Genomic DNA, 25,156 nt, shown 5'->3' with positions numbered 1-25,156 from the left:
AATATTATTTGACCAAAATACCCTTAAAAGTTATAGGGGTCATCATTTAATTGGGGTCTATTACACGAATTATGGTCCACCATTTTGCTCTATTAAGGGTAATACCCTTAAGTAGGCCCTAAGTCTCCCTATATTTTCCTACCACTTCCAACCATATCCTTTTAGGCCTATCCCTTGTCCTTTTTGAGCTATCCACTTAAACTAACTTAACCCTTCCTAACATGTATTGTAGTGGGTTTGCACTGTACATGGCCAGCCCACCCAAGTCTATTTTTTCTCATCTTATTGTCTATTGAATCCACATTTAAGTTCTCTCGAATGTATTCATTTCGTATTCTATCCCGTTTTGTCTTGCCACTCATCCATCTCAACATCATAATATCAACTGCACTCATCCTGTGGGTACGTTGTTTCTTGACCGCCCAATTTTCTACCCCATAGAACAAAGCTCATCTCACAAAGGTCCTATAATACTTGCCCATCAACTTAATTGGTATGTGGTGAACACATAAAACAATGGTTTCACATCTCCACTTTACCCACCCAACTATAATTTCTAAATGCGACATCTTTCTTGATCTATCCATTTTATTTGATTATTGAGCCAAGATATCGAAAGTGCGTTTTTTCTTTATATTTTTGACAGTCAAAGCTTAATTACTTACTTGTCTCTACTCTTATTCTTATTAAAATTGCATTATATATATTTTGTCTTATTGCAGTTAATTTTAAGACAATTAGATTTTAGAGAATCCCTCCAATGTTCTAACTTTATGTTGACGCTGTTTCGAGTCTCATCGATCAAAACTATACCGTCCAACATACACCATGGTACTTTATCGTGTAAGTGCCTAATTAAATCGTCCATAATTAAGACAATGAGACTGCTAACTCCTAACATAGACCAATTGTTAATCGTTGGACAAATACTCTCTTTCTACTTCATAATGTAGCTCATAAATTTGATTCCACAATTATGCATGTCTCCTTTGTTGTAAATAAGTACCACTCATCAAGCATTTTCCTTGTTCGCAACATGTTGAACAACTTGGTCAGCCAGTCATGCCAATCTCCTTCATTCATTTGAAAGTTATAGGGGTATTTTGGTTAATATGTTTTTACAAATAATTTTCTTAATATTTTTATTTGATGTGCCTTAATAAGAATATTGCACGCTCCAATTTTCATATGATTTGAATTTGTAAAAAACATATATTAAAATTTAAATACAAAATACAATCATGATCATGAAATTGACCAAGATTCAATTCGAACCATTTGACTCACACTATTCCATCAGCATGGAGCTCATTAGATCTTATATATATATATATAAGTAATGATCCTATGAGACCCTCCTACACCCATGTATATAGGACCCCAAATGATCACCATTAAATTTTACACATCTCTAGAAACGTTATCATATGTGTGTGAAACTTGACTTTTCTAAAGATTTGTGCCAAATTTAATGATGATCCTTTGAAGTCCTACACATGGGTGTGAAAGGGTCTCATAGGATCATTACTCTCTCTCTATCTATGTATATGGATTTTTTGAGTTCGTGAAATATCTAGATCTTTCCTTTTAAAAACTCGGACGGTTTTTGTTCATTGTTGGGACGCCATTTCTTTAGGTACGTGGAGAGGGTGAGTTACTTTTCCAAAGTTGGGGATCCAAAGAATATTCAAGCTTTACTTTCGCCCAAGGGAGCAAATGGATGGTATGCTCATATGGGAGCATGAAATCTTTTGTGCAAAAGGTCAAAAGAATGTGGATGTTTGCACCATTTGGTTTTATACCCAAAAGGGTTCCTACGGTTGGGTTGCACTACCTCTGTAGAAATAATTAACAGATTAACGGTTGCTGGCAACAGGATCAGGACAGAAGTAGAGCCTGAGAAATTGAAATTTCAAGGTTAGAAATGTGAAGAACTTTTTCTTTATGGGTGATCAGTACCCGGATTAGCTTAATGACTGCTGTTCAATCGGGAACTTTTGTATGCAAACTGAAAAGATGATAAAAATGGATAACGGTTACGGGGATTTTAGACTTGGACTGGTACGCCACTAGTTTCGATCTAGGTTGGGCGGTTTTGAGCTCTCACCAGTTTTCAGTGTCTTTGATTAAACATAAATGCACATATAAACTCCCAATAGGGTAAGATATGCAGTTTGCGCCTTAATATCTATTGTGTAGGCCATATTACCTAGGGTTGGCAATCGGATCAACTCAAACGACCCTGCGCGTTGACCCAATTCAGATCTGGTCCAGTCCAAAACCTTGGACCCCAGTCAATCCACCAACACTTGATAGAAGCCCAGTAGCGTTTTTGCCCAAGGAAGTTGCACAGTATGCGCTTACGCAAGAGCATGCTATACGTGCTCTTCTTTTTCCGTAGTTAAGGCCTGATCGTCTAAACTTCCTTGTTTTACCTCTTTGGTTTCATTGACGACCACACCCCTGCTGGTCAAAGCTAAATTCAAGAACTGGAATAGGGAGACATATGGTTGAAGAATACAATAAAAAACATATTTCTCATAAATAATGTTATTGTTTCTCAACGGCCATATATTATATACAACACTTAACATATTTACACAACAGAATTTCATTGGCTGCTCACCAAAATGGACACCACCTGAAAATCAACAACATAAAGCACATCAGAATATCACCCATGTGAAAACAAACATCAACATGAATGACCCTTTTTTCTCTACCACATTCAAGCCAAGGGCATATTCCTCTATTAACATGACAACCCTATCAACTAAGAAAAGGGCAAAAGAGGCAAGAAAAAGCAGTAACTTGCCAGGGGAGATTTACACGGAAGAACACAAGTTCGGTGGACTGTGGTATGAGATACTCCAAGCTACATCCACTGTTCATTCCTACTGCTGAAGGGTTTGAAATTAACTGGGCAGAAGATTGCTGGGGCATTCACCACAGGCACAGTCAATTATGACCAACAATCAGAGGCCATGGATGGTGGATGTAATCTTGGAGTTCCATAAGCCATGGTCCATCGGACCATGGTAAGATACAAACCCGACATAATTTTGGCACAAATTCTCATGTGAAGTTGCTTGTAGAATGAGCTTCTGAACTTGAAGTTTAACACTCAATCCCTGCTCTGCTTCCCGTGTATCACTGCTAGCCATTGTACTGTGGTCCAATGCATGCTGAGCTGTGGTGGTCGTGACTGATCCCGAAGACCCAGAAGAGAAATCGCGACCAGTCAGTTTGTTGCTCATTCGACCCATAACCACAATTGCACGCTCATTCAGCACTTCATTTGCATCACCCAGTTGATTGACAGCCTTCAGAGTTCAACAGAAAATGTTAAATATGGTTAATTCTAAAGCAAATTTGCCAAGAAACCTTCATGAAGTACAAACCGAACAGGCTTTTGGGATTTCAAAACTTGGTGACTTTTTGTTTGATAAAGAAAAAACTTGGCGACTTAGATTTCAAAAAAGCGGCCGAATTTGGAACTCTAAATGAATTAAAGATTTATTTCTCTTAACTAAAAGAAAGGGCATCCAAAATGTTAGGCCTCAATCATGGTGCAATCAACAATGGTAGGCTGAACCCAGTTCCATATTCAGCTGAATTGCTGGATCCTTTTAGTGCAAGTGGTATACCATGGTGCAATCAACAATGGTATGCGGTACTCTAGGGGCACATCCACCATTCTTTCCTGCTAACGGTTAGTCGAAGATTAATCGGATAGAGGCCCCCAGGGGCAACCAATTGGGTAAAGTTAGTATCCAACCATCTGTTGATAGAAAAGGACAGTGGATGTAGCTTGGAATATTACATAGTATGTACCACAGTCATTTGGACCATGGTATGTCTTTTGGGTGAGTATTTGGATCATGGTATGTCTTTTGGGTGAGTATTTGGACCATGGTATGTGCCCACAACTTAAGTCATGATTTGAGTAGATGGCAAAATAAGAACATTATGATATGAATTTGGTGTTACCTGAAGAATTTCCCTTTCCCGTGCTCCACGCAGAGGTTGAGAAGGAAGCTCTCCTTGGGGTACTGGTTCATCACTATTTACAATTGGTTGAGCATGAGTGCTCACAAAATTGGGCATAAGAGGACCTTCATTAAAATTGAACAGGCGCCAATTTATCAGAGGGTCATGGACAAAGGCCTACAAAAAGAGGCAAACAAGTTAGGCTTCCAGAATTAGTATAAACAACTATCTGGTTTGTTTTTGAGTTACCTCCATCATGGCCATGACACTGTCCTTGTTTTGTCTTAGAACTTGCATCACATTTTCACAAGTGGATCGAAAATTGCCTTCTATGCCACTAACCTCCATAGCCTTAACAAGCATTCTTGTCAGGCGAAAGGGAACCTGCATCACTTGTTTTTAGCATTAGAGAAATGACAAATTAAGAAACAGCACTATGAACTTAGCAAAAACACACCTTCTCAGGAAACTTCTCCCTGTTCATTGAAGCCTCAAAACAATCTCCAAAATCAATATGCAAAATTTTTCCACTGAAACAAAGAAGAAACCAGTTTCAAGTTGAAATAGGAAAAAAAAAATAATGGACAGCCAATTCAATTGAAGAAAGAGAGGGAAGACCTGTATCGATGCAACATAAGATTGCTTGGATGACGATCACCTAACCCCAGCAGGTAACCCACCTTCAATGCACGTAATAAAATTAGTCCATCTGTGAAAACGTTATTGGAAGGAATGCCCGTCGGGGTCATCACATCCAATCAACTGATGGCAAGTGATGGAGGGAGTATGACCCACCATGGGCTCACTTCCTTGCAGTCTAACGGTTGATTGAATGAGGAGCTATAGATTATGGTCTAGTATACCTTCCCCAATGGACATGGAACTGAAAAAAGTAGGCTATAGGTGGGGAACATGTACCATGCTCATGACAGCCAAACTTCTTGTATAGTTAGTACGCCTATCAAGCCAGACCTCAGAAGTTCTGCTTTTTAACCACAGCACCTACCAATGTTCATAGTTTTGTCAACAAGCAGCACAACAGAAAGCAATAGGCATTACTTGTGTGCGATGCTCTCAATTGCACTCTAAAATCTCTCACCCCAAAAGATGGTATGTAAAATAGGGCCAAAATTGATCAATTTCAAACAACAATAATAATATTGTAAATAAATAACACAAATGCCCCGATTGGATAGGCTGATGTATTGTAATCATAAGGGTCTGCATACAATGCTGAAAATTAGGTTTCTCAAAGTTTGCTAGAACCACGCCACTCGTTCAATGTTCACAACAGACGGGTTGTGTCGTTCCTCCTCCCAAAGCCAACGAGAAGAGGTACAACATGTGCCAACTGACCATTGTTGATAGATTGCTGGAGAGGTGCAAGCAACCAGTAGGAAACCCAAGTACTAAAATAGTACGGAAATTTATAAAAAATACGCACAAGAAACATTTTACTTCTATCAAAATATCCATTAAAATTACACGATCATGAGTCACAATAGTTGAGTAAGAATAAATTGTTAAATTGCTGAACGGTATATATATATATATATATATATATATATATATATATATATATATATAACATGCGCCGACTGCCCATTGTTGACATCAGATTGTTGAAGTGTAAGCAACCCATAGGAAACCCAAGTACTAAAATAGTAGGGAAATTTATAAAAAATACGCACAAGAGATCAACTATTTAATATTTTACTACTATCAAAATATCCATTAAAATACACAACCATGAGTCACAATAGTTGAGAAAGAGTAAACTGTTAAATTGTTGAAAGGGAAACGCTGACGTGAGCCCACTAGCTCACAACTACATATGAGCCCAACGGCTCAGATTCAATCTGGGCCGATCTGACGATCACAACTTCATTCCATATTTTAATTTTAATTGTTTTTCTACAAATCCAAATCACATGAAATTTTACATGTTCATTCTTATCATCAAGGCACGCTTAGTAAAAATATTAAAAAAATAATTCATAAAATATATATTAACCAAAATGCCCCTGAAAATTTTCAACGGTATTTTGGTCAATTTAGTTTTTGCAAATTATTTTTTTGATATTTTTATTAGATTTTTCAATTTTTAAAGAATACACGCCCAAAACTTCAAGTAATTTGGATTTATAGAAAAAAATTTAAATTAAAATACGAAACGTAATCGTGATCATTGGATCGGCCCAAATTGAATCTGGACTGTTGGGCTCATATGTAATATGTAGCTGTGAGCTAGTGGGCTCATGCCAGCCTTTCCTATATATATATATATATATATATATATATATATATATAATGGAATACTGCACCCTTATGAATATGGCTGCTTATCTGATGGCAGTTAACACATGCCCAAAACTCCTGTTTGACCAACTGTGAAACTATAAATTACAAAAAAGAAAAGCCAAAAAATCCAAAATCCCATTACTTTTTTCAGTCACCCATAATCGATATTGGTCATTTTCAGAATGAATCCAATATTGGGGAGAGTATGTGCACGCCAGCACAAACATACACAGACACACAATGGCATGTGCCCATGCATGCACACACGCACACATACAAGACCTCAGACACACATGCATACAGCACAAGCCCACACACACACACACATGCACACACACACACACACTGCAAATCCTTGCATTCCATGTTCTGCAGTTAAAAGGAGTATTAAGGTCAGGCGAAAACCATTGCAAAAAGTTGCCAATAATATGAAACTATTGTCCACACCTTTGCTAAATCATTCCCTTCAGTACTCTGCAGAGCGTGCTCAAAAACTTCAACTTTGGCAATAAGTGGGAGATGATCGTAATCTGGGGCGAAAGCCAGCATCAATCTGTGCTCATGATTTAAGAAAATCTGCAACCACAAGTCAACAATGAAGCAATTAAGCCAGAAAGGTTTCTGCTACAATGCAATTGCTGACTGAGACAAATGGTGAAAGTGTATTTATGGCACCTTTCTAGCATCCCTGTATTCACGAATCAGATGGTGAAGGGTATCACAATTTGGAACCCAACCAATTAATCCATTATTAGGAGACAAGGGTATAACAGCGTAGCGTTGAATAGAGAGATCCTTCTCTGCAGTTTTCCTGGAGTTCTCCAGTAGTGTATTCACCAGGCCAAAAAGCTAAACCATAAAACCAAATTTATTAAATTATGTGCATGTGAAAAGATGTATTAAGTTCATGATATAGACCAAACAGCAAAAGCATTGAATTCAACCATTCATTTCAGCACTTCCAAGATGGACATCATGCAGCAAAGTACACGTGCATGAATACATACACACATACAAAGAACTATTTGCCCATGTTTCTGACATTCACACCAAAATTTTGGATGAAGAGCACAAAAGAGACTCATTTTTGTTTTTGACCCCGTGTTTTTTTTGTAATTCTGATTTTTATTGTAATTCTGATTTTTATTCATGTGCGGTCGTATATGATGGACCAACCCAGTGGCAGAATACATTTACAAACAGTAGAATAGTTTACATCAAGCATGGCATACCTGCATGACACGCTCATCTTGCCGCAAATCTTCATGACCCTTCAGTAAAAATGCATAGTCCTCTCCGTCACTTCCATGAATGGTCAATTTACGAGGCCGTTGTTTGGACGTTATTACAACAAGCTGTGGAGCAAATCTTGCTATGGTTATTAATGGTCCTCCTGAAAAGTCAAAGACAGGTCTCTGAGTCAACAATGAAAGCACTCAGCACCATTATTTTTGCAGCATTCTAGTGCTTAAAACAGGTGTATTTTCTCTCAGGCTTTGTGGATTATTATATGCGAAGTGAAAACTTTCGTATATGGAAGTAGTTCATTAATGGGATAGCTTGGCTTGATCGGTTAAGGTGTTGACAATTGCAACAATACGTCTGAAATCCCAAGTTCGAAACCAACCACTGACTTTATATATATATAAAGTTGGTTCAGTGATATACTGTCATAATGCTTCACATGTAGATACCCATAAGCAGGGTTCCTGACAATAAAAGCACCTTTGAGTACAAATATACTGTAATATCCATAATCCGCGCCATAAATGATTGACAATGTTACGATGTTTCATGGATGGTTGTGAAGACGATAAACATTTTTTGTGCAGCTGGTATGTAACACATGGTCATATTCATATATGTGTGTGTTAGCACATAATTTAGCAATTTCACCAAATATGCAGTACCATATCAATAAAGCTAGGAGTGGGAACGGGTCAGATCCGGGTGGGTCCCAACTCGGACTTAATCTGAAAGCCTTCCTATGGTACTGAGGCTTGGACCCAACTGGCTCCAAAGTCTCCCCACCAAGACCCAACCAGAATTGATTTGGGAGGACCCGGACCCGAACCGAAAATAAATTCGTGTCCGGTCGACCCGAATCGAACCAACCCGATCCATATTAAAACATAGAAAAAGTAACAATTTATTGCCCTAAAATTATTAAAAATATTCTACCTAAAAACGTGATAATTACAAGAAAAATCAAGTAAAACTAATGCAATAGTCCCATGTCAATTGTCCAAAAAGAATTTAACATATACATATTGGAAAGTTTTTATATAAGGTTGCAACCTTATATTGTAGAAAAGTGGCAAGCATCAGAAATCCAAAGAAAAAGGCTGTTCCAATGCTAAAAAAACCCTCTAATTGATCATCTCGACCTCGAGATGTACAAATGTGAAAAAAAAGAAAGGTTATAAAGTCTAAAAAATGGTACATCTTGTAATACATTATCTAGACCATCCATTCTCAAGATTTTCATCTGTTTCTAGATCTGGTTGATCTGCACCATTTTTTGAGTTTTTTATTTCATAATTAGATGTCAAGTAGATTTTTAAGTCATCACTGAAATTTTCAACACCAAAATTACATCTTTCGACAAACTTTGAAGATGTGCCTTACTTGGATTATTTAAGATTAACACCTTATGCCTATATATATATATATATATGGATGAAGTCGCCCTAGACCTGGAACCGACCCAAATGCTACTTGGGTCCAGGATATTAGACCTGGACCCGACCCTCCTGGTCAAATGCCTGGACCCATACCCTGACCTAGTCCAGGTGAACCAAACTGATTGCCAGTCCTAAGTGAAGTCATACCTATATTGCACCCAGTTCATACCCACAAGATGAACCAGCCACTAAGGATCTACCATAACATACCATTCCATAATTGACTGCATGCCAATTAGGAATATAGGAATAGACATGTGATAATTAAATGTCACTGCTAAACAGAGCTGAAGGTGGTAACCAAAATGTTTTTTGATCTTTACCATAAAGTAAAGAATATTGAAATAGTGTTAAAAAAATCGACTAGACCAACTCTTTTTTTTTTAAAGAAAATGATCTTTTTTTTAAAGAAAATGATCTTTTTTTTTTAAAAAAATGACCTTTCTTTTTAAAGAAAATGAAAAAACATTATGTTATATATAATATAGGCCCTTATTTTATCAATTAAGTAATTAATGGCATATTGGTTAGTGTGTCTAGTAATAGAGGACTTCATTAAAAGAGGATAAATATTTTGAACCAACGAAATGCTTTTACGAACCAATTCTCATTAAAAAGAACGCTGGTGGCGGGATTCGAACCTGATTCAAGTAAAAGGTACTTGTTAATGCTATCCAATAAACCAACCTAACATATTTGATATAAATTGGAAGTATTAATCTATTTAACGTATAAAATACTGGTTGATCACCAAAACCGGCCAAAACCGGAACCGGCCACTAGCAGGTCCGATCTAACCGGCCGGTTAGCTGTTAGATCGGCCGGTTTTGCAAACACTGATTTGGAACCAGTAGTTCCGAATTGGTGTTTTTGTGAACAAAACATGAAAACATATATGAGCCACCAATTGAATCAATGTTTTCTACACGAAAACATGGGTTCCAACTAGATTAAGAATCGGTAATGAAGACATCAGTTCAGAGTTGCTAGTTCCAAACCAGGAGCATCTTGGAAGTAGAAACAAAGCAAAGAAAAGGAAAATGAACATCAACTATAAAATATTGGGGGCATTTTTCTTACTTCCACTAATTATATGGGATATCTTACATTTCCTTGATATATCTATTTTGTCCAAAATATCATTAACTCTCAAAAATGTAGAAATGATCTCATCTTCTCATTCCCAACATATGAGATTTCCTTATAATTTTTCCACCCAATTACATGCCATTGATTATCTTTGCAAACTGTATTTAAGATTACTGTTTTTATCTGTGTTTCTGCAATTCTGTCTGCCAACATGCCATTAGTTAGGTACAAAAAGGGGTATCTACTGGTGCTTGTTTCACGATTACCTGCACGATATGTTCCTGGTACGGCAAGCTCCAAATTGCAACAGTTGAGTAACTTTGGGGAAACAGACTGCACATATAGAAAACTAAGCAAGCTATCCACATATCAAATAAACGCAAGGGAAAAAAAATTTCTGCATTTTTTTCTTGCCTGTAAGTCCAGTGTCATAAGACTAGGAAGTTGTTTATCTATACGTTTGAAAACATGGTAATACAGATCCCATGCCTGCATTGAATATACACTCTCGTCATAATAATATTCTTCTATGATCTAACAAATTTTAAAAGAAAGGGCTTCTATCATCTATCTGCTATAAACAGAGAAGAATCAACCATTCTTTCCATGAAGCAACAATAATAAGTACCTGGGTGAGCTCAGCCTTTTTTCCAGTTCTCCCATATTTTAGACAACATTCATAAGCCTCCTGTAATTCCCGGCCATATGCCTGTCGGCAAACCAGTAAATTACCCCAAAGTTAAATCAATATGGTACACACAAGGGTACATCTAATTTATCTGTGCAACAATATGAAAAGCTGCTGGCCAAAGCTGTCCAATCTATACCACCAATGCATGTCTATATTAAGGACCTGTTTGATCTTATTTGGACGAAATTATAATTTGCTAAATTGCAATTCCATTTTTGTAAGTCTTCAATTTTTTAGACTGTAATTTGACTGTCATTACATATTAAAAAATAAAAAAATTAATTGTAGAGGCCCATTCAGAGTAGTTTTTGCACTTAAGCAAATTATATTTATCAGGATCCCCTTTCACAAGAGAATGCTCTCTCTATCTCCCTCACACACACACACACACACACACACACACACACACACACACAGTCACACACTCACACACACACACACACATACCCACCCACCACCAGCATTACTACCACCACCACTGCCACTACCATCACTACCACTACCACCATACAGCCACCACTCCCATCACCACCACCACCACAACAAAAACAAAACAGCTACCACTACCATCAAAGCCACAGCCACCATCATCTTTGCAACACCACGATTTTGCAAATGGTGTTGCAAAATGGTGTTTTCTCTAAAGGAAATTTGGTCAACTGTGATTTGCTCTCTATGGGTGATTGATTGTAACATTTTACTTATGTTCTGTAATGGTGGTGGTGACGCAATGGTGTTGGTGGTCGGTTGTGGTAGAGCTGGGAGACTGGTGATGTGGTGGTGGTGATTGTGGAGATGGCAGCAGTCATGGTGGCTAGGTGGGGGTACAGTGATGGTGTTGGTGATGGAAGTGGGGCGATGATAGGTAGGACCGGTGGTCATGGCGGTGGCTTAAGTGGTGGTGGTGATTGTGGGGCCACGGCAGTGGTAGAGTGGGTGGCAGTGGAGTGGTTGTGGTGGTGGTAGGGGCAATGGTTATGGTGGTGGAATTTGTTTTTTGGGGGCCTCGTAATAATTGGGAATTAATTCAAGGGAAATGACCTTGTGAGATGCTCCCACACCCATGTGTGTAGGACCCCAAAGGATCACCATTAAATTTGGCACAGATCCCTAGAAAAGTCAAGTTCCACACCCATGTGATAACTTTTCTAGAAATCTGTGTCAAATTTAATGGTGATCCTTTGGTGTCCTACACACATAGATGTGGGAAGGTCCCATAGGATCATTACTCTTAATTCAAATTTGTGAATCAAACATCATTTAAGGTCAAATAGCAGGTTCCAAACAGGCCCAAATTGCAATTTGGCTCGGACATCAAACCTTGCCTCAGCAAGGACAATCAAACAAACCATAGAACCATAATATGAAACTATAACTCAACAAAAAAATCAAACGCCCCAATGTAGTGAACCACAATTTGGTCAAATTGTTAAGTGATCAAATACAAACACTACTTTGTGAAATTAGGCATATCACAACAGGAGAACGCAAACAAATAGAAAAATGAAAAAAGACTGAGAGATTATGCTCTATCAGAGCTACACGGAATTATCCAAAATGAGTGTATTCACAAGTTTATAAAAGGGGGGAAGATAAAAAGGTGACATCCTTCTCTCTATTTTCCTTGTCCAATGCTTCCATATTAAATAATAATAATACTACTTAAAAACCTAACTTGCTCTAAAAGAAGTCCTAATCATTGTTACGTCCTAATCCTTTATCTTTTTAAAATAAAACTTCCAACTCTACCCCCTCAATTCTCTACAACGACAAGAAGGCGTAAATACCCGAGGATAACTTGGAAGACCAAATAACCCCAATCTCAATATCCTAAAGAAGAACATAACGGACCAAAAAATAGAAAACTTAATCGCATCATTCTTTGAGTTGGGAGAAGCTTGGCCTCAAGCTTGTTGTATCACATCATTCATGTGTTTTTTCAATTGTTGGTGATGAAGTCCCACCATTCACTAGGGTACTCTTTCCACTTCAACAAAATAATTAGAGAACTTATTTCATAACTTGCAGTGGAACTTTGGAAAATTTAGCACAATTATGACTTTTCTTACGAGCTCAAAGGGGCTGCATTTCACATGACAGCCACATTGTCGTCTTCTTCATAAAGATAAATCGAAATTTGTAATGTTTGGTTGATATTCCAATGGAAGTTTGTTACTCAATCAAATGGATTCAATCAAATGGATTAGGATCAACTTCTTTACAACAAGGAGTATTCACCAATCATTGCAACAACTGATTTATTTCACTGAACTCCACTCGAAGCTTGCCGATTTAGAGTAGAAAGTCTTCTCTCAAACTCGCTCTATGGCTTAATTTATGAATTGCTTTTTGTTCTCAAATCTCTCAATGGCTTGATTTACGCTGTCTCTGATTTGCTAATTCACAATCTCCAAGATTTGTGACAATGTATCCTCAATTGCCAGAGTGCTCTTAAGTAGCATCATGATAAATGGATCTTTTGAAGCTCCCATACTACTTGATGCAATGCAAAAGGAGAAAGTAAACAACAGAAAAACAAAAACAATAGATTGAGACCTCATGCTCTCTCACAAAGCCTGTAATGAATCCACCCTAACATGAGTCCTTTCATGAGTTTCAAACCTTACTGGCTCCATAAAGAAACCCTAAAACTATGAAATCATAGTCATTCATCTGCTCAAAATTAAACTTCCAACTCTACACCTCAATTCTCCACAAAAAAAAGAAAAACATAAATACCATAAGATAATTTAAAAAGCTAAAGGACCAAATAACCTAGTTTAAATTCCCAAAAAGGAGCCAACTGCATCACCAAAGGCTACGTGCATCTATACAGATAGAAATAAGCAAGCGACTAAAGCAACAAGGGATCAAAGAATGTAGTGGGTTAGGAGGCAAAAGATAAAAATATCAGCCTTGCAAATGTGCGTGGGATCCAAACCAACCACCAATTTTTATCAGAAGTATTTAAAATTCTATTTTTATGTAATTTTAAGGAAATACATGAATAAAAGTTTTGTCGATAATCCAAAAAAATGGAGATATTGAGGATGATGTCGTACATAAAATTAAAGCTAGGTCTGCGAAGTGGAGAAGTGCATCCAAAGTTTTGTGTGATCGCCGCATTAACAATGAAGCTGAAGGGGAAATTCTATAGGACACCTGTGCGACCAACTTTGCTTTATGGGACAAAATGTTAAGCGGTCAAGAAACAACATTTCCCTAAGATGAGTGTAGTTGAGATGAGGATGTTAAGATGGATGAGTGGCAAGACAAGAAAGGATAGAACTTAAAATGAATATGTTCAAGGGATCTTAAGTGTGGCTTCAATAGGCTAAAAACGGGAAAGTAAATTGAGGTAGGCTGGCCATGTGCAGTATAGACATAACACAACACTGTTTAGGAGGTGCAACTTGGTTCAAGTGGAAGGCTCGAAAAGGGCAAGAGAAGGCTCAAAAGGACATGGATGGAAGTAGTAAGAAAAGATTTAGGGACTTATGGTTTTATTGAGGGAATGGCCCTTGATAGAGCAGAATGACGAAACAAGATTGATGCAATCGACCCCAAATAGTTGGGATAAGGCTCTGATGATGATGATGACATGGATAAAACTTTTATGTTCTTGCTCATGCTTCTATGAGACCATAATAATCATTACTATCCGCAAAATGAAGATATGAAACAAAAAGAGATAAATGCAAACATAGGAAACTGTTAAAAAAAAAGACTGAATAAAACGATCCTATGTGATACTTGGCATCTGCACATGATGGAACATACAATTAAACATGTGTGCTACGTTTTTCTGAACAGGCAATTCCAATGCATGCTGATAAACAAATATTTCTTTGGCATACCTGAACAAATGCGGTCTCTTTTATGGTTTCAGCCCCCTTTTCAAGAGTTTCATGTAATGGCTTCAAAACCTTAAGAAAGCCATCAACATTATCCTCACCAAAATACAGACGACTAGCTTCTTCCAATGCTTCATGCCACATCTCATGCCAAAGAATGGCAACCCTAATCAATTCCTTCGATACAAGCTGTGCCTGGTTATTGGGAAGAAACGGAAGTCACAGCAAAGACAATAGCACCAAGAAAGTCAATTCCATTTTATATGCAACCTTAGAAATAGCACATACAGATTTCCAAGAGCTAAAATAAAACTACAAATTCCTAGGGAGTGTATAGTCCTACCTGATCCACAAGCACCCCACTATGTTGCCGAACCTTGTCAACCACTTCTTGAGCAGCCGCTTTACGTAATGAGCTTATAGATTTGCAAGCCACCAATAAAGGGTACATGAGAGCCTGTCATGGGAAAACCAAGTCATATATACATAATGAGTCTTTTACACAATAAAAACACCTTTTGACTCTTGAGATAAAAATTTGCACAATCTTATAATAGAAATTAAATCAAAAAGAGTTTCAAGCTGAAAACAAGCGTTGTTCCTGCCCCAGAGAATGCTTTTCTGAAAAGGATTATCTAAGTAAGCGATGCATGGTGATTAAAGAAAAATCATTGTGAAAGAGATAATTGTAGCACTAATTCCACAATACTCATAGAATCGTGAATATATCAGCAGTTTGATTTCATCAATTTCCTAAGCTGTTATGACATGGATTGAAAGCTGCTGTACGCTATCCAGCACGGTATTTTTTCTTTTTTTGGTGGATAGTTCTGCATAATTGAACTTGGGACGTGATATCCAACATATACGCACTGAGGAGTAAGATTCGGCACCATGAAATTTCAAAGATGGAAATTGGGGCTGAAAGTCAAGAACTAGGAGTTTTCCCACTTTTTGGATGAATGCAAAGAACAAGATGGAGGATGCCCCATTCAATCAAACTCCAAAGTTCCAATCTCAACTAAGTGACCCAATTTCCACTTCCACTCTCTAGAGAAAGTTATTGATTACCAGTTAAGTACAATTCAGCGCAGATAATATGCATATAATTATGTGATTGTTACGTTAATTATGAGAGAGAGTATGAGAAGGCTAGGGGAACCAGTGAGTCCCTACACTGGAAGTGGTATAAATGAAAAGCTGGATTCTACTAATCTGTTGGGGATGAGGATCTTGCTCATCCCTCTGCATTAGACCTACATAACTTGGGTCCAACCCATGAACAGTTGCTTTGATGAAACTCAATGGGACCAGTTCATGAGGTGATTATGCATTGACCTCTCTAGGGGAAGTCCCTAGACATCTAATCAGAACATAACGTTGTTGATATATCTAGAGGTTCCCATGGCTATTTTTCAGGGAGTCCAAGTGTATGATTGTAAAATATTGCCCCTGGAGCCTTTTTAGCCTCAAATCAACACAGTTGTTCAACAGTCAACACAAACCAGTCAAAGGCAATCTGAGAAACTCTTCATCAATAAAACTCTCTCTCTCTCTCTCTCTCTCTCTCTCTCTTATAAATATATCTATATACATACATATATATATATATATATATATACACTTTGGGCCTCCCAATCATCCACTCTCTTTCTACAACATCCACTCCCTCTGAAACCTCCTCCTGGATGTTTCCCTACAAGGAAAATTCCTTTCTATTTGGGTTTAAGCGTATTAGTTTTCTTTGTTCCTAAGAATGAATCAGAAATGAGATTATCACTTGGATCTGCATCTTCAAGTATTCCATCCATCCAATACATGAATTAATCAATTGATCCATCCACCAATCGCAGCAAATCCATCTCTAATTTTCATGGTTAGTTACTTGCTGCTCCTAGTTACTTGATCTGTACTGGAAAGTGTCTCTTGTTTCTAGGGCTAGTTTTTAAAATTGTTGTGCCTAGTCTAATTTTGATCCTCCACTACAAATTCATCTCTTATTTCTGAGTTTCTTTAAAATATTGCCAACAAAATTCTCTCTTGGTGACTAATTTTACTAAGCAAACAATGAGATACCTTGGTTCCTAAGACCATTCCTGGTCTTTGCTCTCTGTAATTATCTAATTCCAAATTCTAGGGTAACAATAGGTAAAGGCAGCCAAGTCGATGGCTCGATCCCTCCTCCTGGTTCTAGGTCACCAGTCCTACTCATTCTGGAATGACCTCTCCCATGTACGAAGCACCACATCAAAATATACCCAAAATCCTTGCCATCACTTTGAGATACTCAACCCTCAGCCAAAAATTGTTTTTCCAAATCCTTATTTCCAACTCTTGCTAGAGAAGAAAACGTTCAGTAGATTTGTGGTGACTATTCAGGACAGAAGGTGCAAAACTCCAAAAAAGAGGGGTAAGTTTGAAGAACCCAATGGATTTAAAGGGACAAGCAAGAATGGTAAGTTACATTTGTTTGGATGAGAGATTCCATGAAGTTTTGTTAATGTTGAAGTAGTATTGCATGGTGAAGTCATATATATATATATATATATATATATATAGGAAAATGTTGAGATTAGCCCACTAGCTCATATGAATATATGAGCCCAACGACCTAGATTGAATCTGGGCCGATCTAACAGACACGACCTCATTTTGTGTTTGAATTTTAATTTTTTTTCTAAAAATCCAAATAACTTGAAATTTTAGGGGTCTATTCTTCTAATCAAGGCGCACCTAATAAAAATATTTAAAAATTAATTCGCAAAAAAAAAAAAAAAATTCTCCAAAACTTTTTAGGGGTATTTTGGTCAATTTATTTTTTGCAAATTAGTTTTTTGATATTTTTATTAGATTCTACTATTTTTGAGGAATACATGCCTAAAATTTCACGTTATTTGGATTTGTAGAAAAAAAAAATTAAAATTCAAACACAAAATGAGGTCGTAACCGTCAGATAGACCCAGATTCAATCTGAATCGCTGGGCTCATATACTCATATGAGCTAGTCGGCTAATCTCAGTATTTTTCATATATATATATATATATATATAAAGAATCTGGCTAGGGACAAGACGGTAGCAGCGGCGTTTTCATAGCACTACATCCCAAGTTCCATTCCTATATAACCTTGTCAATATATATACAGATATGTATACACATGCAATCCTGGCCGAGGGTAATACTTAGATGCCACGGCTGTAGCCTTTGTTTGTACTAGTTGGGAGTAATACTTGTATGGCCTTCATCAACCACAATGAACCCAACGGCACTGGGGTCTCCTTGTCCTCCCACACGAGGCTCCGCATTGAGGGTCTGCTTTTCGGACATTCCCTCGCTCAATGGTCACTCCCACATATGAAATAGCTTGAGAAGGCCTTTCGAGGTGCCTCTTTCCCTTTTGCTACCCCCTTCTCAGGTCTAGTTTCATTTCCGCGTACCACCCTCTCGCCATTCAGCCTTGATGGCCCACCTTTGTGGTTTGAATCCATTGCCCCACGAAGTTCAAGGTCTGCTAGCCCCTTAGCTACCGCCATAGCAATAGGCAAGTCCCGCACGCCTTGCCTCCTCAACTGGTCTGAGCCCAACCCTATAAACCAAACACAAAATTGAACCGATCCTCCTCAGTCATGGCCTGTATATCCAGCATCAACAACATGAACCTATTCACGTAGTCACGCATCGAACCTGTCTGGCGAAGCTTTCTCAATGCCTCACCAGCTACCCAGGCAGCATTACGTGGCAAGAACCGCTCCTTCAGTTCTTGTTTCAAGGCCTCTCAAGTGCTCACCTTGGGCCTTGAAGTGTCCGCAACCCTCATCCTCCACTAGAGTTTCGCATCTCTAGTGAGGTACACGGAACAAATGCCAACTCTATCCTTCTCATGGGCATGAGCAGCCTCGAAATACTACCCTATGTCCCACAGGAAGTTCTCCAACACCTTGGAGTCCTGCTGGCTTTCGAAACACATGGCTCTGGCACCCTCGCAGCTCAAGAGTCCAACCCACCACTAGTGTTACCCAAGGCCCTCTTGGCAAGTGCCATGTCTTTCTGTAGGGTCATGAGGTTTGCCTCGAAGGTTTCAGTGAAGGCCTTAAGGTTGTCCATGAGCCCTCCCATACGAGCATCATATCACAACGCCCCTCCACCTTCAAAGCACCGAACCGAGCCTCTAAGGCAGCAAGGTTCTGTCCTAACCCGACATCCTGAGCCCCTTGGGTGAGTTGTTCCAACTGTATCTCAAGGTGTACAACATGATCATGCAGATCAGCCATACCACCAATGATAGTCGCATCGTGCCAACCTTAGGCTCTGATAGTGCCACCACGTCTCACGTGCCGCCTACATGGTCTGTACCTCATGCCACAATCATGTCTAGATTTCATGGTTAGGTCAACTGATGCCATCACGTCCAATGTTTTTTGCCACGGATGTCTTCCATGTGCTCATCTTGGGTCTTGACACAAGCTTCGCGCCTTCACCGTAATGCAAGTAGCTTCTACTAGGTCTCGAGGTGGTCTACACGATCCTGGCTACGTGGCCAATTCTGTTGTTTCCACCACACCCATACTTGCTCTGATATCGTCTTTCACGGGGCTATATATAGCGAGGACCTGGTCGCATACCGCCATCTCTCGCTCACACACCACTACCTCGGTCATGCCCCACAATCCTATGGCCTGTCGACTACATTCCACCGTCACTCAAGGTCCCCTCTGGGGTCCAAGACTGTCAGGCCCTCAGCTTTAACCTGTTAGTCCGCATTGTCCGTACCCTTGCGCCAGGCCCTCCTCACCCGGATGCCTTGACACACACATCACACGGGTCACATGAGGCTTTCTGAGAAAAGGGGTCTTCCAGGGGGACAATCCACTCTCTCTCATCTATATATATATATATGAGAGAGAGGGAGGAGCGAAGGTTTGGTTGTTTTCATTAAGAGAGAAAGGGGGAAGCCTAAAGCCCTGGTTTTCACCTCACATAGTGCCTAGAGAGAGAGAGAGAGAGAGAGAGAGCACTACGAGTAATTTGTGGATAAAAAGAAAAGACGGTAAGCATTCTCTTTGTTCATCCATGATTTGGTCCTCTTAACCATATATGAACACCACCTTTGTAGTTTTCATTTTTTATTTAGCCCCTTAAACTATTGCTTGAAGTGGCATCCAAATATGTCCTTTATTGTTTGAAATGAACCACAATCAATGGTTCATCTCCCAGGAGATAAGGAAACTACACAATTGCCATATTCCAAACCTACCAAAATGCCCAAAAGAAAGAAAAGCTTATATAAACTCCACAGTTGCCTTCTTTTCATGTGGCCTGCCATTGGTGGCCATTCTTTTTTTATTAAAGCAGTATAATAGCAATATCGTTAAATATTTCCTCTAAAATATACAATTTCATGTCTCAGCTGCAAATCACTAAAGCCAATTCTGGATGACTACAAATGAACCATAGAAAAGGGAGGCCATTGTATATTAATTCCAGGTTCCAGCAACATAAAACTCTGAATAGAAAAAAAAAAAAATCCAGCAATAGAACCTGTGCATGAATCATCAAAAATTGACAGCTGACAGCCGTTACTGTGAAGCCTCTCTAATGTATAATATTTTCATATCTCTAGAAGCCTTATGCATAAACATCTCTTTATTCATAAATTTTGTTATGTAAAAACACTGGTAGGGTCAGAAAGCAATCTGATAAGGCATACTTAAATGAAATCATATATTTAGAAGGTCAGATAACACATATATCATAATCAGGTGAAAGCATGAAATCTATTTATCAGACCTGGGGATGCACTTGTCCAATCCGAACCAAAAGTGATTGTATTAATTCCCTCACGGCACGATTGTTTGAATGTATCCTTGCGATTATTTGGGGTAAAACTACCAACCATGTGTCAATATTAACATGTGCAAAACCCTTTTGTAAGGCATGCTGAACTTCAGAGGTAGCACCATAGTTGAACCACAACGTGAGAAGACGAAGGATATCCTGAAAATCATGTTGGAATGCATCAGAGAATCTTTGGAATGCACCCAAGAAAATTTTGTTTGAGGAAGTCAATTTTCCCTATCTAAAATCATGGAAAACTTTAAATTAGACATTCTGCAAGTGCCACAAATAAGCTATATTAAACAAGCACTCTAACCACTGCTATTTCTACTTGGAATCACTCTTCTTGTACGTATGAAAAATAAATTTCTAAAGGAAAAACAAGGTTATATAAAGGGGAAAGCTTAAATGAGAACCTCTTCCATAACGATCTGAAACACATCCTAAGTCACCGTAGATGCATTTCGGCTTTAGATGCATGATCTTGCAGCTAAACAAATAGTGTAGATCTGATGATTTGCGATTAATTAAAATGAACAGACTAGAAACACAATTAAAAATTGTCTTTAAGATTCAATTTTTTTTTTTCCATATTGTTGTTGAGATTAATGGCTTGTGAAATTTAAGAATTAAAATTCATCCCCTAGATGGATTTTTGGAATGAAACTGCAATTGAATAGATACACACCAACATAAAACTGAAAGAGTATACAAGATTTTGTTAAAATATTCAACTTATTCAATTGTAAAACCATGGCCAATCCCAAGCTGTTTCCAAGCGATGATGGAGGAGGCGAGTTGTGCTAGCTAGGCAGGCAACAGGCAACGTAAAACTTTGCCACACTTTCTAATGAATCGTGAACCTAGGTTTGACTGAGCTTATGGCACTTGATAGAGCAGAATGGCGAAACATAATTTGTGTAGCTGACCCCAAATAGTTGGGATAAGGCTCAGATGATAATGATGATGATGAAACAAGTGAATCGAAGGTATCATAGTCATTACTATATTAGTAAAATGGTTATTGTATTGGTTTCGGCACATTTTTCTGCAATAGTTGTATTTCTCAGGACTATTAGGTATTTATACTTTTATTCTGTTACTTCTTTTTTGTTCCTATATTCTGTAATTATATATATTAATCCAATAGAACAGGCTTACTTTTTCCACCCAAACTTTTATGGTTTAGAGCAAACATGGATATCATATCTGCAAATAAACTTTCAAAGGTACCTTCCCTGTTTTCTGTCAAAGTACCTTCCTTGTTTTCTGTCGTCTTAGCCTACCGCCTCTCTTGTTCCAACACTCCTCACTCTTTATATCGTTTGCTTTATCCTGAAAACTATCTCACTATTTTCGCTTTCCAAAGTCATTCTGGCATTCTCTACTCAGCTAGGACTGGATCCATTTTGTCTACTTTAAATGTCTTTCATGGCTTCTTGTACTATTGAATCACTAAAGAACTTGGCGACAACTATTATCGATAAAAAATGGAAGCAAATCATTGCTTTGTATGCACAAAAACAAAAAAAAGAAAAAAAAAAGAAAAGAGTTGCATAGCACAACGGGTAGAGAGAATGATAAGACCTCAAAAGGACACATTTTTGAAACCCCATTAAATCAAACTTTGTATTTCTCTGGGTAGTATGACGATTGTAACAAAAATACAATTTTATATGGTCCAATAGATTTGTTGTCCATGATGGTTCCGGTATTAGTCTCAAGTACTCTATGTTGGCTATTGAATCACTAAAGAACTTGGCGACAACTATTATCGATAAAAAATGGAACCAAATCATTGCTTTGTATGCACAAAAACAAAAAAAAAGAAAAAGAAAGAAAAGAGTTGCATAGCACAACGGGTAGAGCGGATGATAAGACCTCAAAAGGACACATTTTTTAACCCCCATTAAATCAAACTTTGTATTTCTCTGGGTAGTATGACAATTGTAACAAAAAAACAATTTTATATGGTCCAATAGATTTGTTGTCCATGATGGTTCCGGCATTAGTCTCAAGAACTCTATGTTGTTCAGAAAGAGTTCACTGGGGCATAAATTTCCAAGGTTACTAAGGCTGGCAGATGTTAGAGTGAATAACTTGATGAGAGGTACAATAGAAGGTTTAGGGGAACCTGCACAAAACCCTGCTTGCATAGCGGAATATAAATTAGAAGGTTTTAGGATCAGGGTCTTCCATTCAGCAGTCATTGGCGATTGCTAGATTGATAGGCATTGTTCCATGCTCAAGAGTGTCAAATATTTTAACTGCGCTTAGGGTTCTTGCTTTCGGGTGAATAACGATAACTTTTATAGCGAATCACCCACAACAGAGAGCCTATGGTTATCCCTAACATGTGTATTATGCGTCAGGAAGAGGATGAAACTGTGAACCATCTTGCCATCCAGTGGAGAACCGTGACATGAACCTGTTTTGAACCCATATGGGTATCCAAGGTTCTCGCCCAAGAGGGAGGTGCTTTGGCATGTGTCTGATTGGGGTTTTATGGAGTGTGCCCATGGAGCAAAATAATCCTATCATTGAGGTAGAGTGTAGGTGCAGCTACTTAGAATCCAAGATCGTGTTATTCTGCCACCTTGAACAACAAGACTTCAAAAGCTTCAGATTATTTAAGTAATTGGAAGGAGCTGGAACTTTCCTCCCCAGGATCTGTTGCATAACATCAAGGTGGAGAGAATGGTTGTGCTCCCAGTGAAGAGAATAGTAAATGCTTATGCCTTTCTTAGTACAGAGCATCTCTTAAATATGATCAATACTAACATTCGTATGTCATACACAACCATATTTTAATGTTCGAATTTTCCTCAGGCTTTTTCATCCTTTATTTGGGGAAGGCTTTTTCTACCTTTTTTTGGGGAAGATGGTGACAATGTCTTACTAAACAGTGATTAAGAGAGGGAGAGAAAGAAGGGAAGAGAGGAGAGAAGGCACCCATTTGACAAGTACATCTATCAAAAAAATAGAGTGGAGAGTTGAGGCCACCCACAATCCGCGTGCTCAGCCACTCAAAGAGAAGAGATGGGGAGCTAAGGAGAAAGGCAACCCGCATGCCTGGGTTCTCTTTAAAAAATCCTACAAGCTAAGAAAAGAAATCAAGAAAGAGAGAGGAGAGAAGGCACACATTTGAGAAGCTGTGTATCAATATAGCGTGGGGCTCACGAACTCGACAGGTGTACAGCCATTGATGGAAAGGTAGAGGAGGCAGCCCACAGACCGGGTGCTCAGGGATAAGAAAACGTTGTGTCCAAGGGTCACACTTTGAAGCACCTGCCGAAAAGACGATGAAGGAAGAAGGGGAATATAGGAGATGAAGAAAGAAGTAGGTAAGAAAGTGAGGTAAGGAAAGAGAGATAAAAAGGAGGAGAGACATGAAAACCAACAGGAGATGTTAAAACGATATAACTCATGAAGTTGTCGGGGAGCCCAAGAAGGCAGCTCCCTCCTTTGCAAAAGCGTCGGCCTCGGTGTTAGCCTCCCGCCAAATAAGATTGAAGGCAACTAGAAGTCACCTACACCGGTAAAAAATGGAAGCGAGACACCAAAGACCCTAACTCTTGTTGTTAACCCAAAGAATGACACTGATATTATCCTCTTCCGTAATAAGATCAGCCCCCAAGATGCGGTCAAACCTAGAAAGACCTTCGAGCAAAGTGTTGGCCTCAGCCTAGGTGGGGTTACCAGTGCCAAGGAAGCTGGTGGAGGAAAGGATAGTACCCTAATAGTCTCGAAAAATTCTAACATAACCAGATGGTCCTAGACTTCTTAGCGAGCAACTGTTGAAGTTTAATTTGATGTTGCATGGGTTGGGTGGACACCAATAGGAAGAGCAAGAGGGCTTTGGGGGCTCAAACTTGATCATGGCTGACTAGTGAAAAACAAAATCCTCTTTGGCAACATATTTTAGAAGTCTGAAGTTAGAAGGCTAAAGACTGTGAGATTATATGCGGCTTCTGCAATGGCCATTCTCAAACTTTGTTTGCCTCTAAAAATCTCGAGTTTCTCTCTCCCCCAATAGTCCAAAGGAGTGACATGACTGAGGCTCTCAAAGAGGAATATCCCTACAGTAGCATATTATGGAGAGAAGAAAGAGGAAAAAAAACTAACCAACGGATCATGGGCGCCCGCAGCTAATTGAAGTCCTTTATGGTCAAGCCCCAAAGAAATGAGGCTACACTACAATATCAAAAGGGATGAGCATGGAGCTCCTATACTTCAGAGCACATGCAACAAGGATTTGAAAAGAGGAAAACCTCTCTTGCATAAACCTGACATCTCTATTTTTTACCGAGTCCCCGCTTGTGGGTGACTGCGGAACTGTGTTCTTGTAATTATTTACTTCTTTAATACAAGTTAACCTTCTCTCAAAAAAAAAGAGAGGAAAACCACTTTTTTGGAGACGATTAGCGGCGAGATTATGATTGAGAATGGCTAGCCAACTAAGGGCTTGAACTTTGGGTGGAATAGATGAAAGACAAATTTGATTTGAGGTTGAGGTGCAAGAGGGACTACAAACATGGATCAGTAGAAAGACGAGACACTAAAGATCCTTGAGGAATGGGTCAAGACGACTCTATTGACACAAACCCCCCCCCCCCCCCCCCACCTAACCAAAAGGACAAAGGAGTTTATAGGGCAGGGGTGTAGGATTTTTTAGGGTGATTTTAGAGCCCCGAACCCCTCGTGAAAAGAGG

At 38.7% G+C, this 25,156-nt stretch overlaps 1 protein-coding gene across 5 annotated transcripts in view; it reads right to left on the bottom strand.

Moving 5' to 3' along the window:
• Window positions 1–2,510: 2,510 nt before the first annotated feature.
• Window positions 2,511–25,156, bottom strand: part of TOR (target of rapamycin) — a 130,558-nt gene continuing 107,912 nt past the window's right edge. For 2 of the 5 annotated variants that reach the window (XR_002283386.2, XR_016054453.1), the window contains exons 42-57: window positions 20,397–20,603; window positions 14,953–15,066; window positions 14,613–14,804; window positions 10,693–10,773; window positions 10,479–10,553; window positions 10,331–10,397; window positions 7,524–7,684; window positions 6,967–7,140; window positions 6,739–6,867; window positions 4,909–4,992; window positions 4,609–4,670; window positions 4,448–4,520; window positions 4,240–4,374; window positions 3,991–4,167; window positions 2,816–3,323; window positions 2,511–2,641 (exon numbers count right to left, since the gene is read on the bottom strand). Coding sequence is in view for 2 of the 5 variants with exons in the window: in XM_020676024.2 (XP_020531683.1) it covers window positions 2,623–2,641; window positions 3,052–3,323; window positions 3,991–4,167; window positions 4,240–4,374; window positions 4,448–4,520; window positions 4,609–4,670; window positions 4,909–4,992; window positions 6,739–6,867; window positions 6,967–7,140; window positions 7,524–7,684; window positions 10,331–10,397; window positions 10,479–10,553; window positions 10,693–10,773; window positions 14,613–14,804; window positions 14,953–15,066; window positions 20,397–20,603 (2,022 nt within the window). In the remaining 3 variants the exon portion in view is untranslated. Of the gene's footprint in view, window positions 2,642–2,815; window positions 3,324–3,990; window positions 4,168–4,239; window positions 4,375–4,447; window positions 4,521–4,608; window positions 4,671–4,908; window positions 4,993–6,738; window positions 6,868–6,966; window positions 7,141–7,523; window positions 7,685–10,330; window positions 10,398–10,478; window positions 10,554–10,692; window positions 10,774–14,612; window positions 14,805–14,952; window positions 15,067–20,396; window positions 20,604–25,156 lie in introns of those variants that run through there. The other 3 variants (XM_020676024.2, XM_006828331.4, XR_016054454.1) reach the window with 2 other exon arrangements.

Source organism: Amborella trichopoda, chromosome 4 (genome assembly GCF_054954075.1).
Source record: "Amborella trichopoda isolate Santa Cruz 75 chromosome 4, AtrichopodaSantaCruz75HAP2 v2.0, whole genome shotgun sequence".
NCBI classification, from domain to species: Eukaryota; Viridiplantae; Streptophyta; class Magnoliopsida; order Amborellales; family Amborellaceae; genus Amborella; species Amborella trichopoda.
The sequence above is the reverse complement of the archived record's forward strand: the minus strand, read 5'-3'. Positions and strand labels throughout refer to the sequence as shown.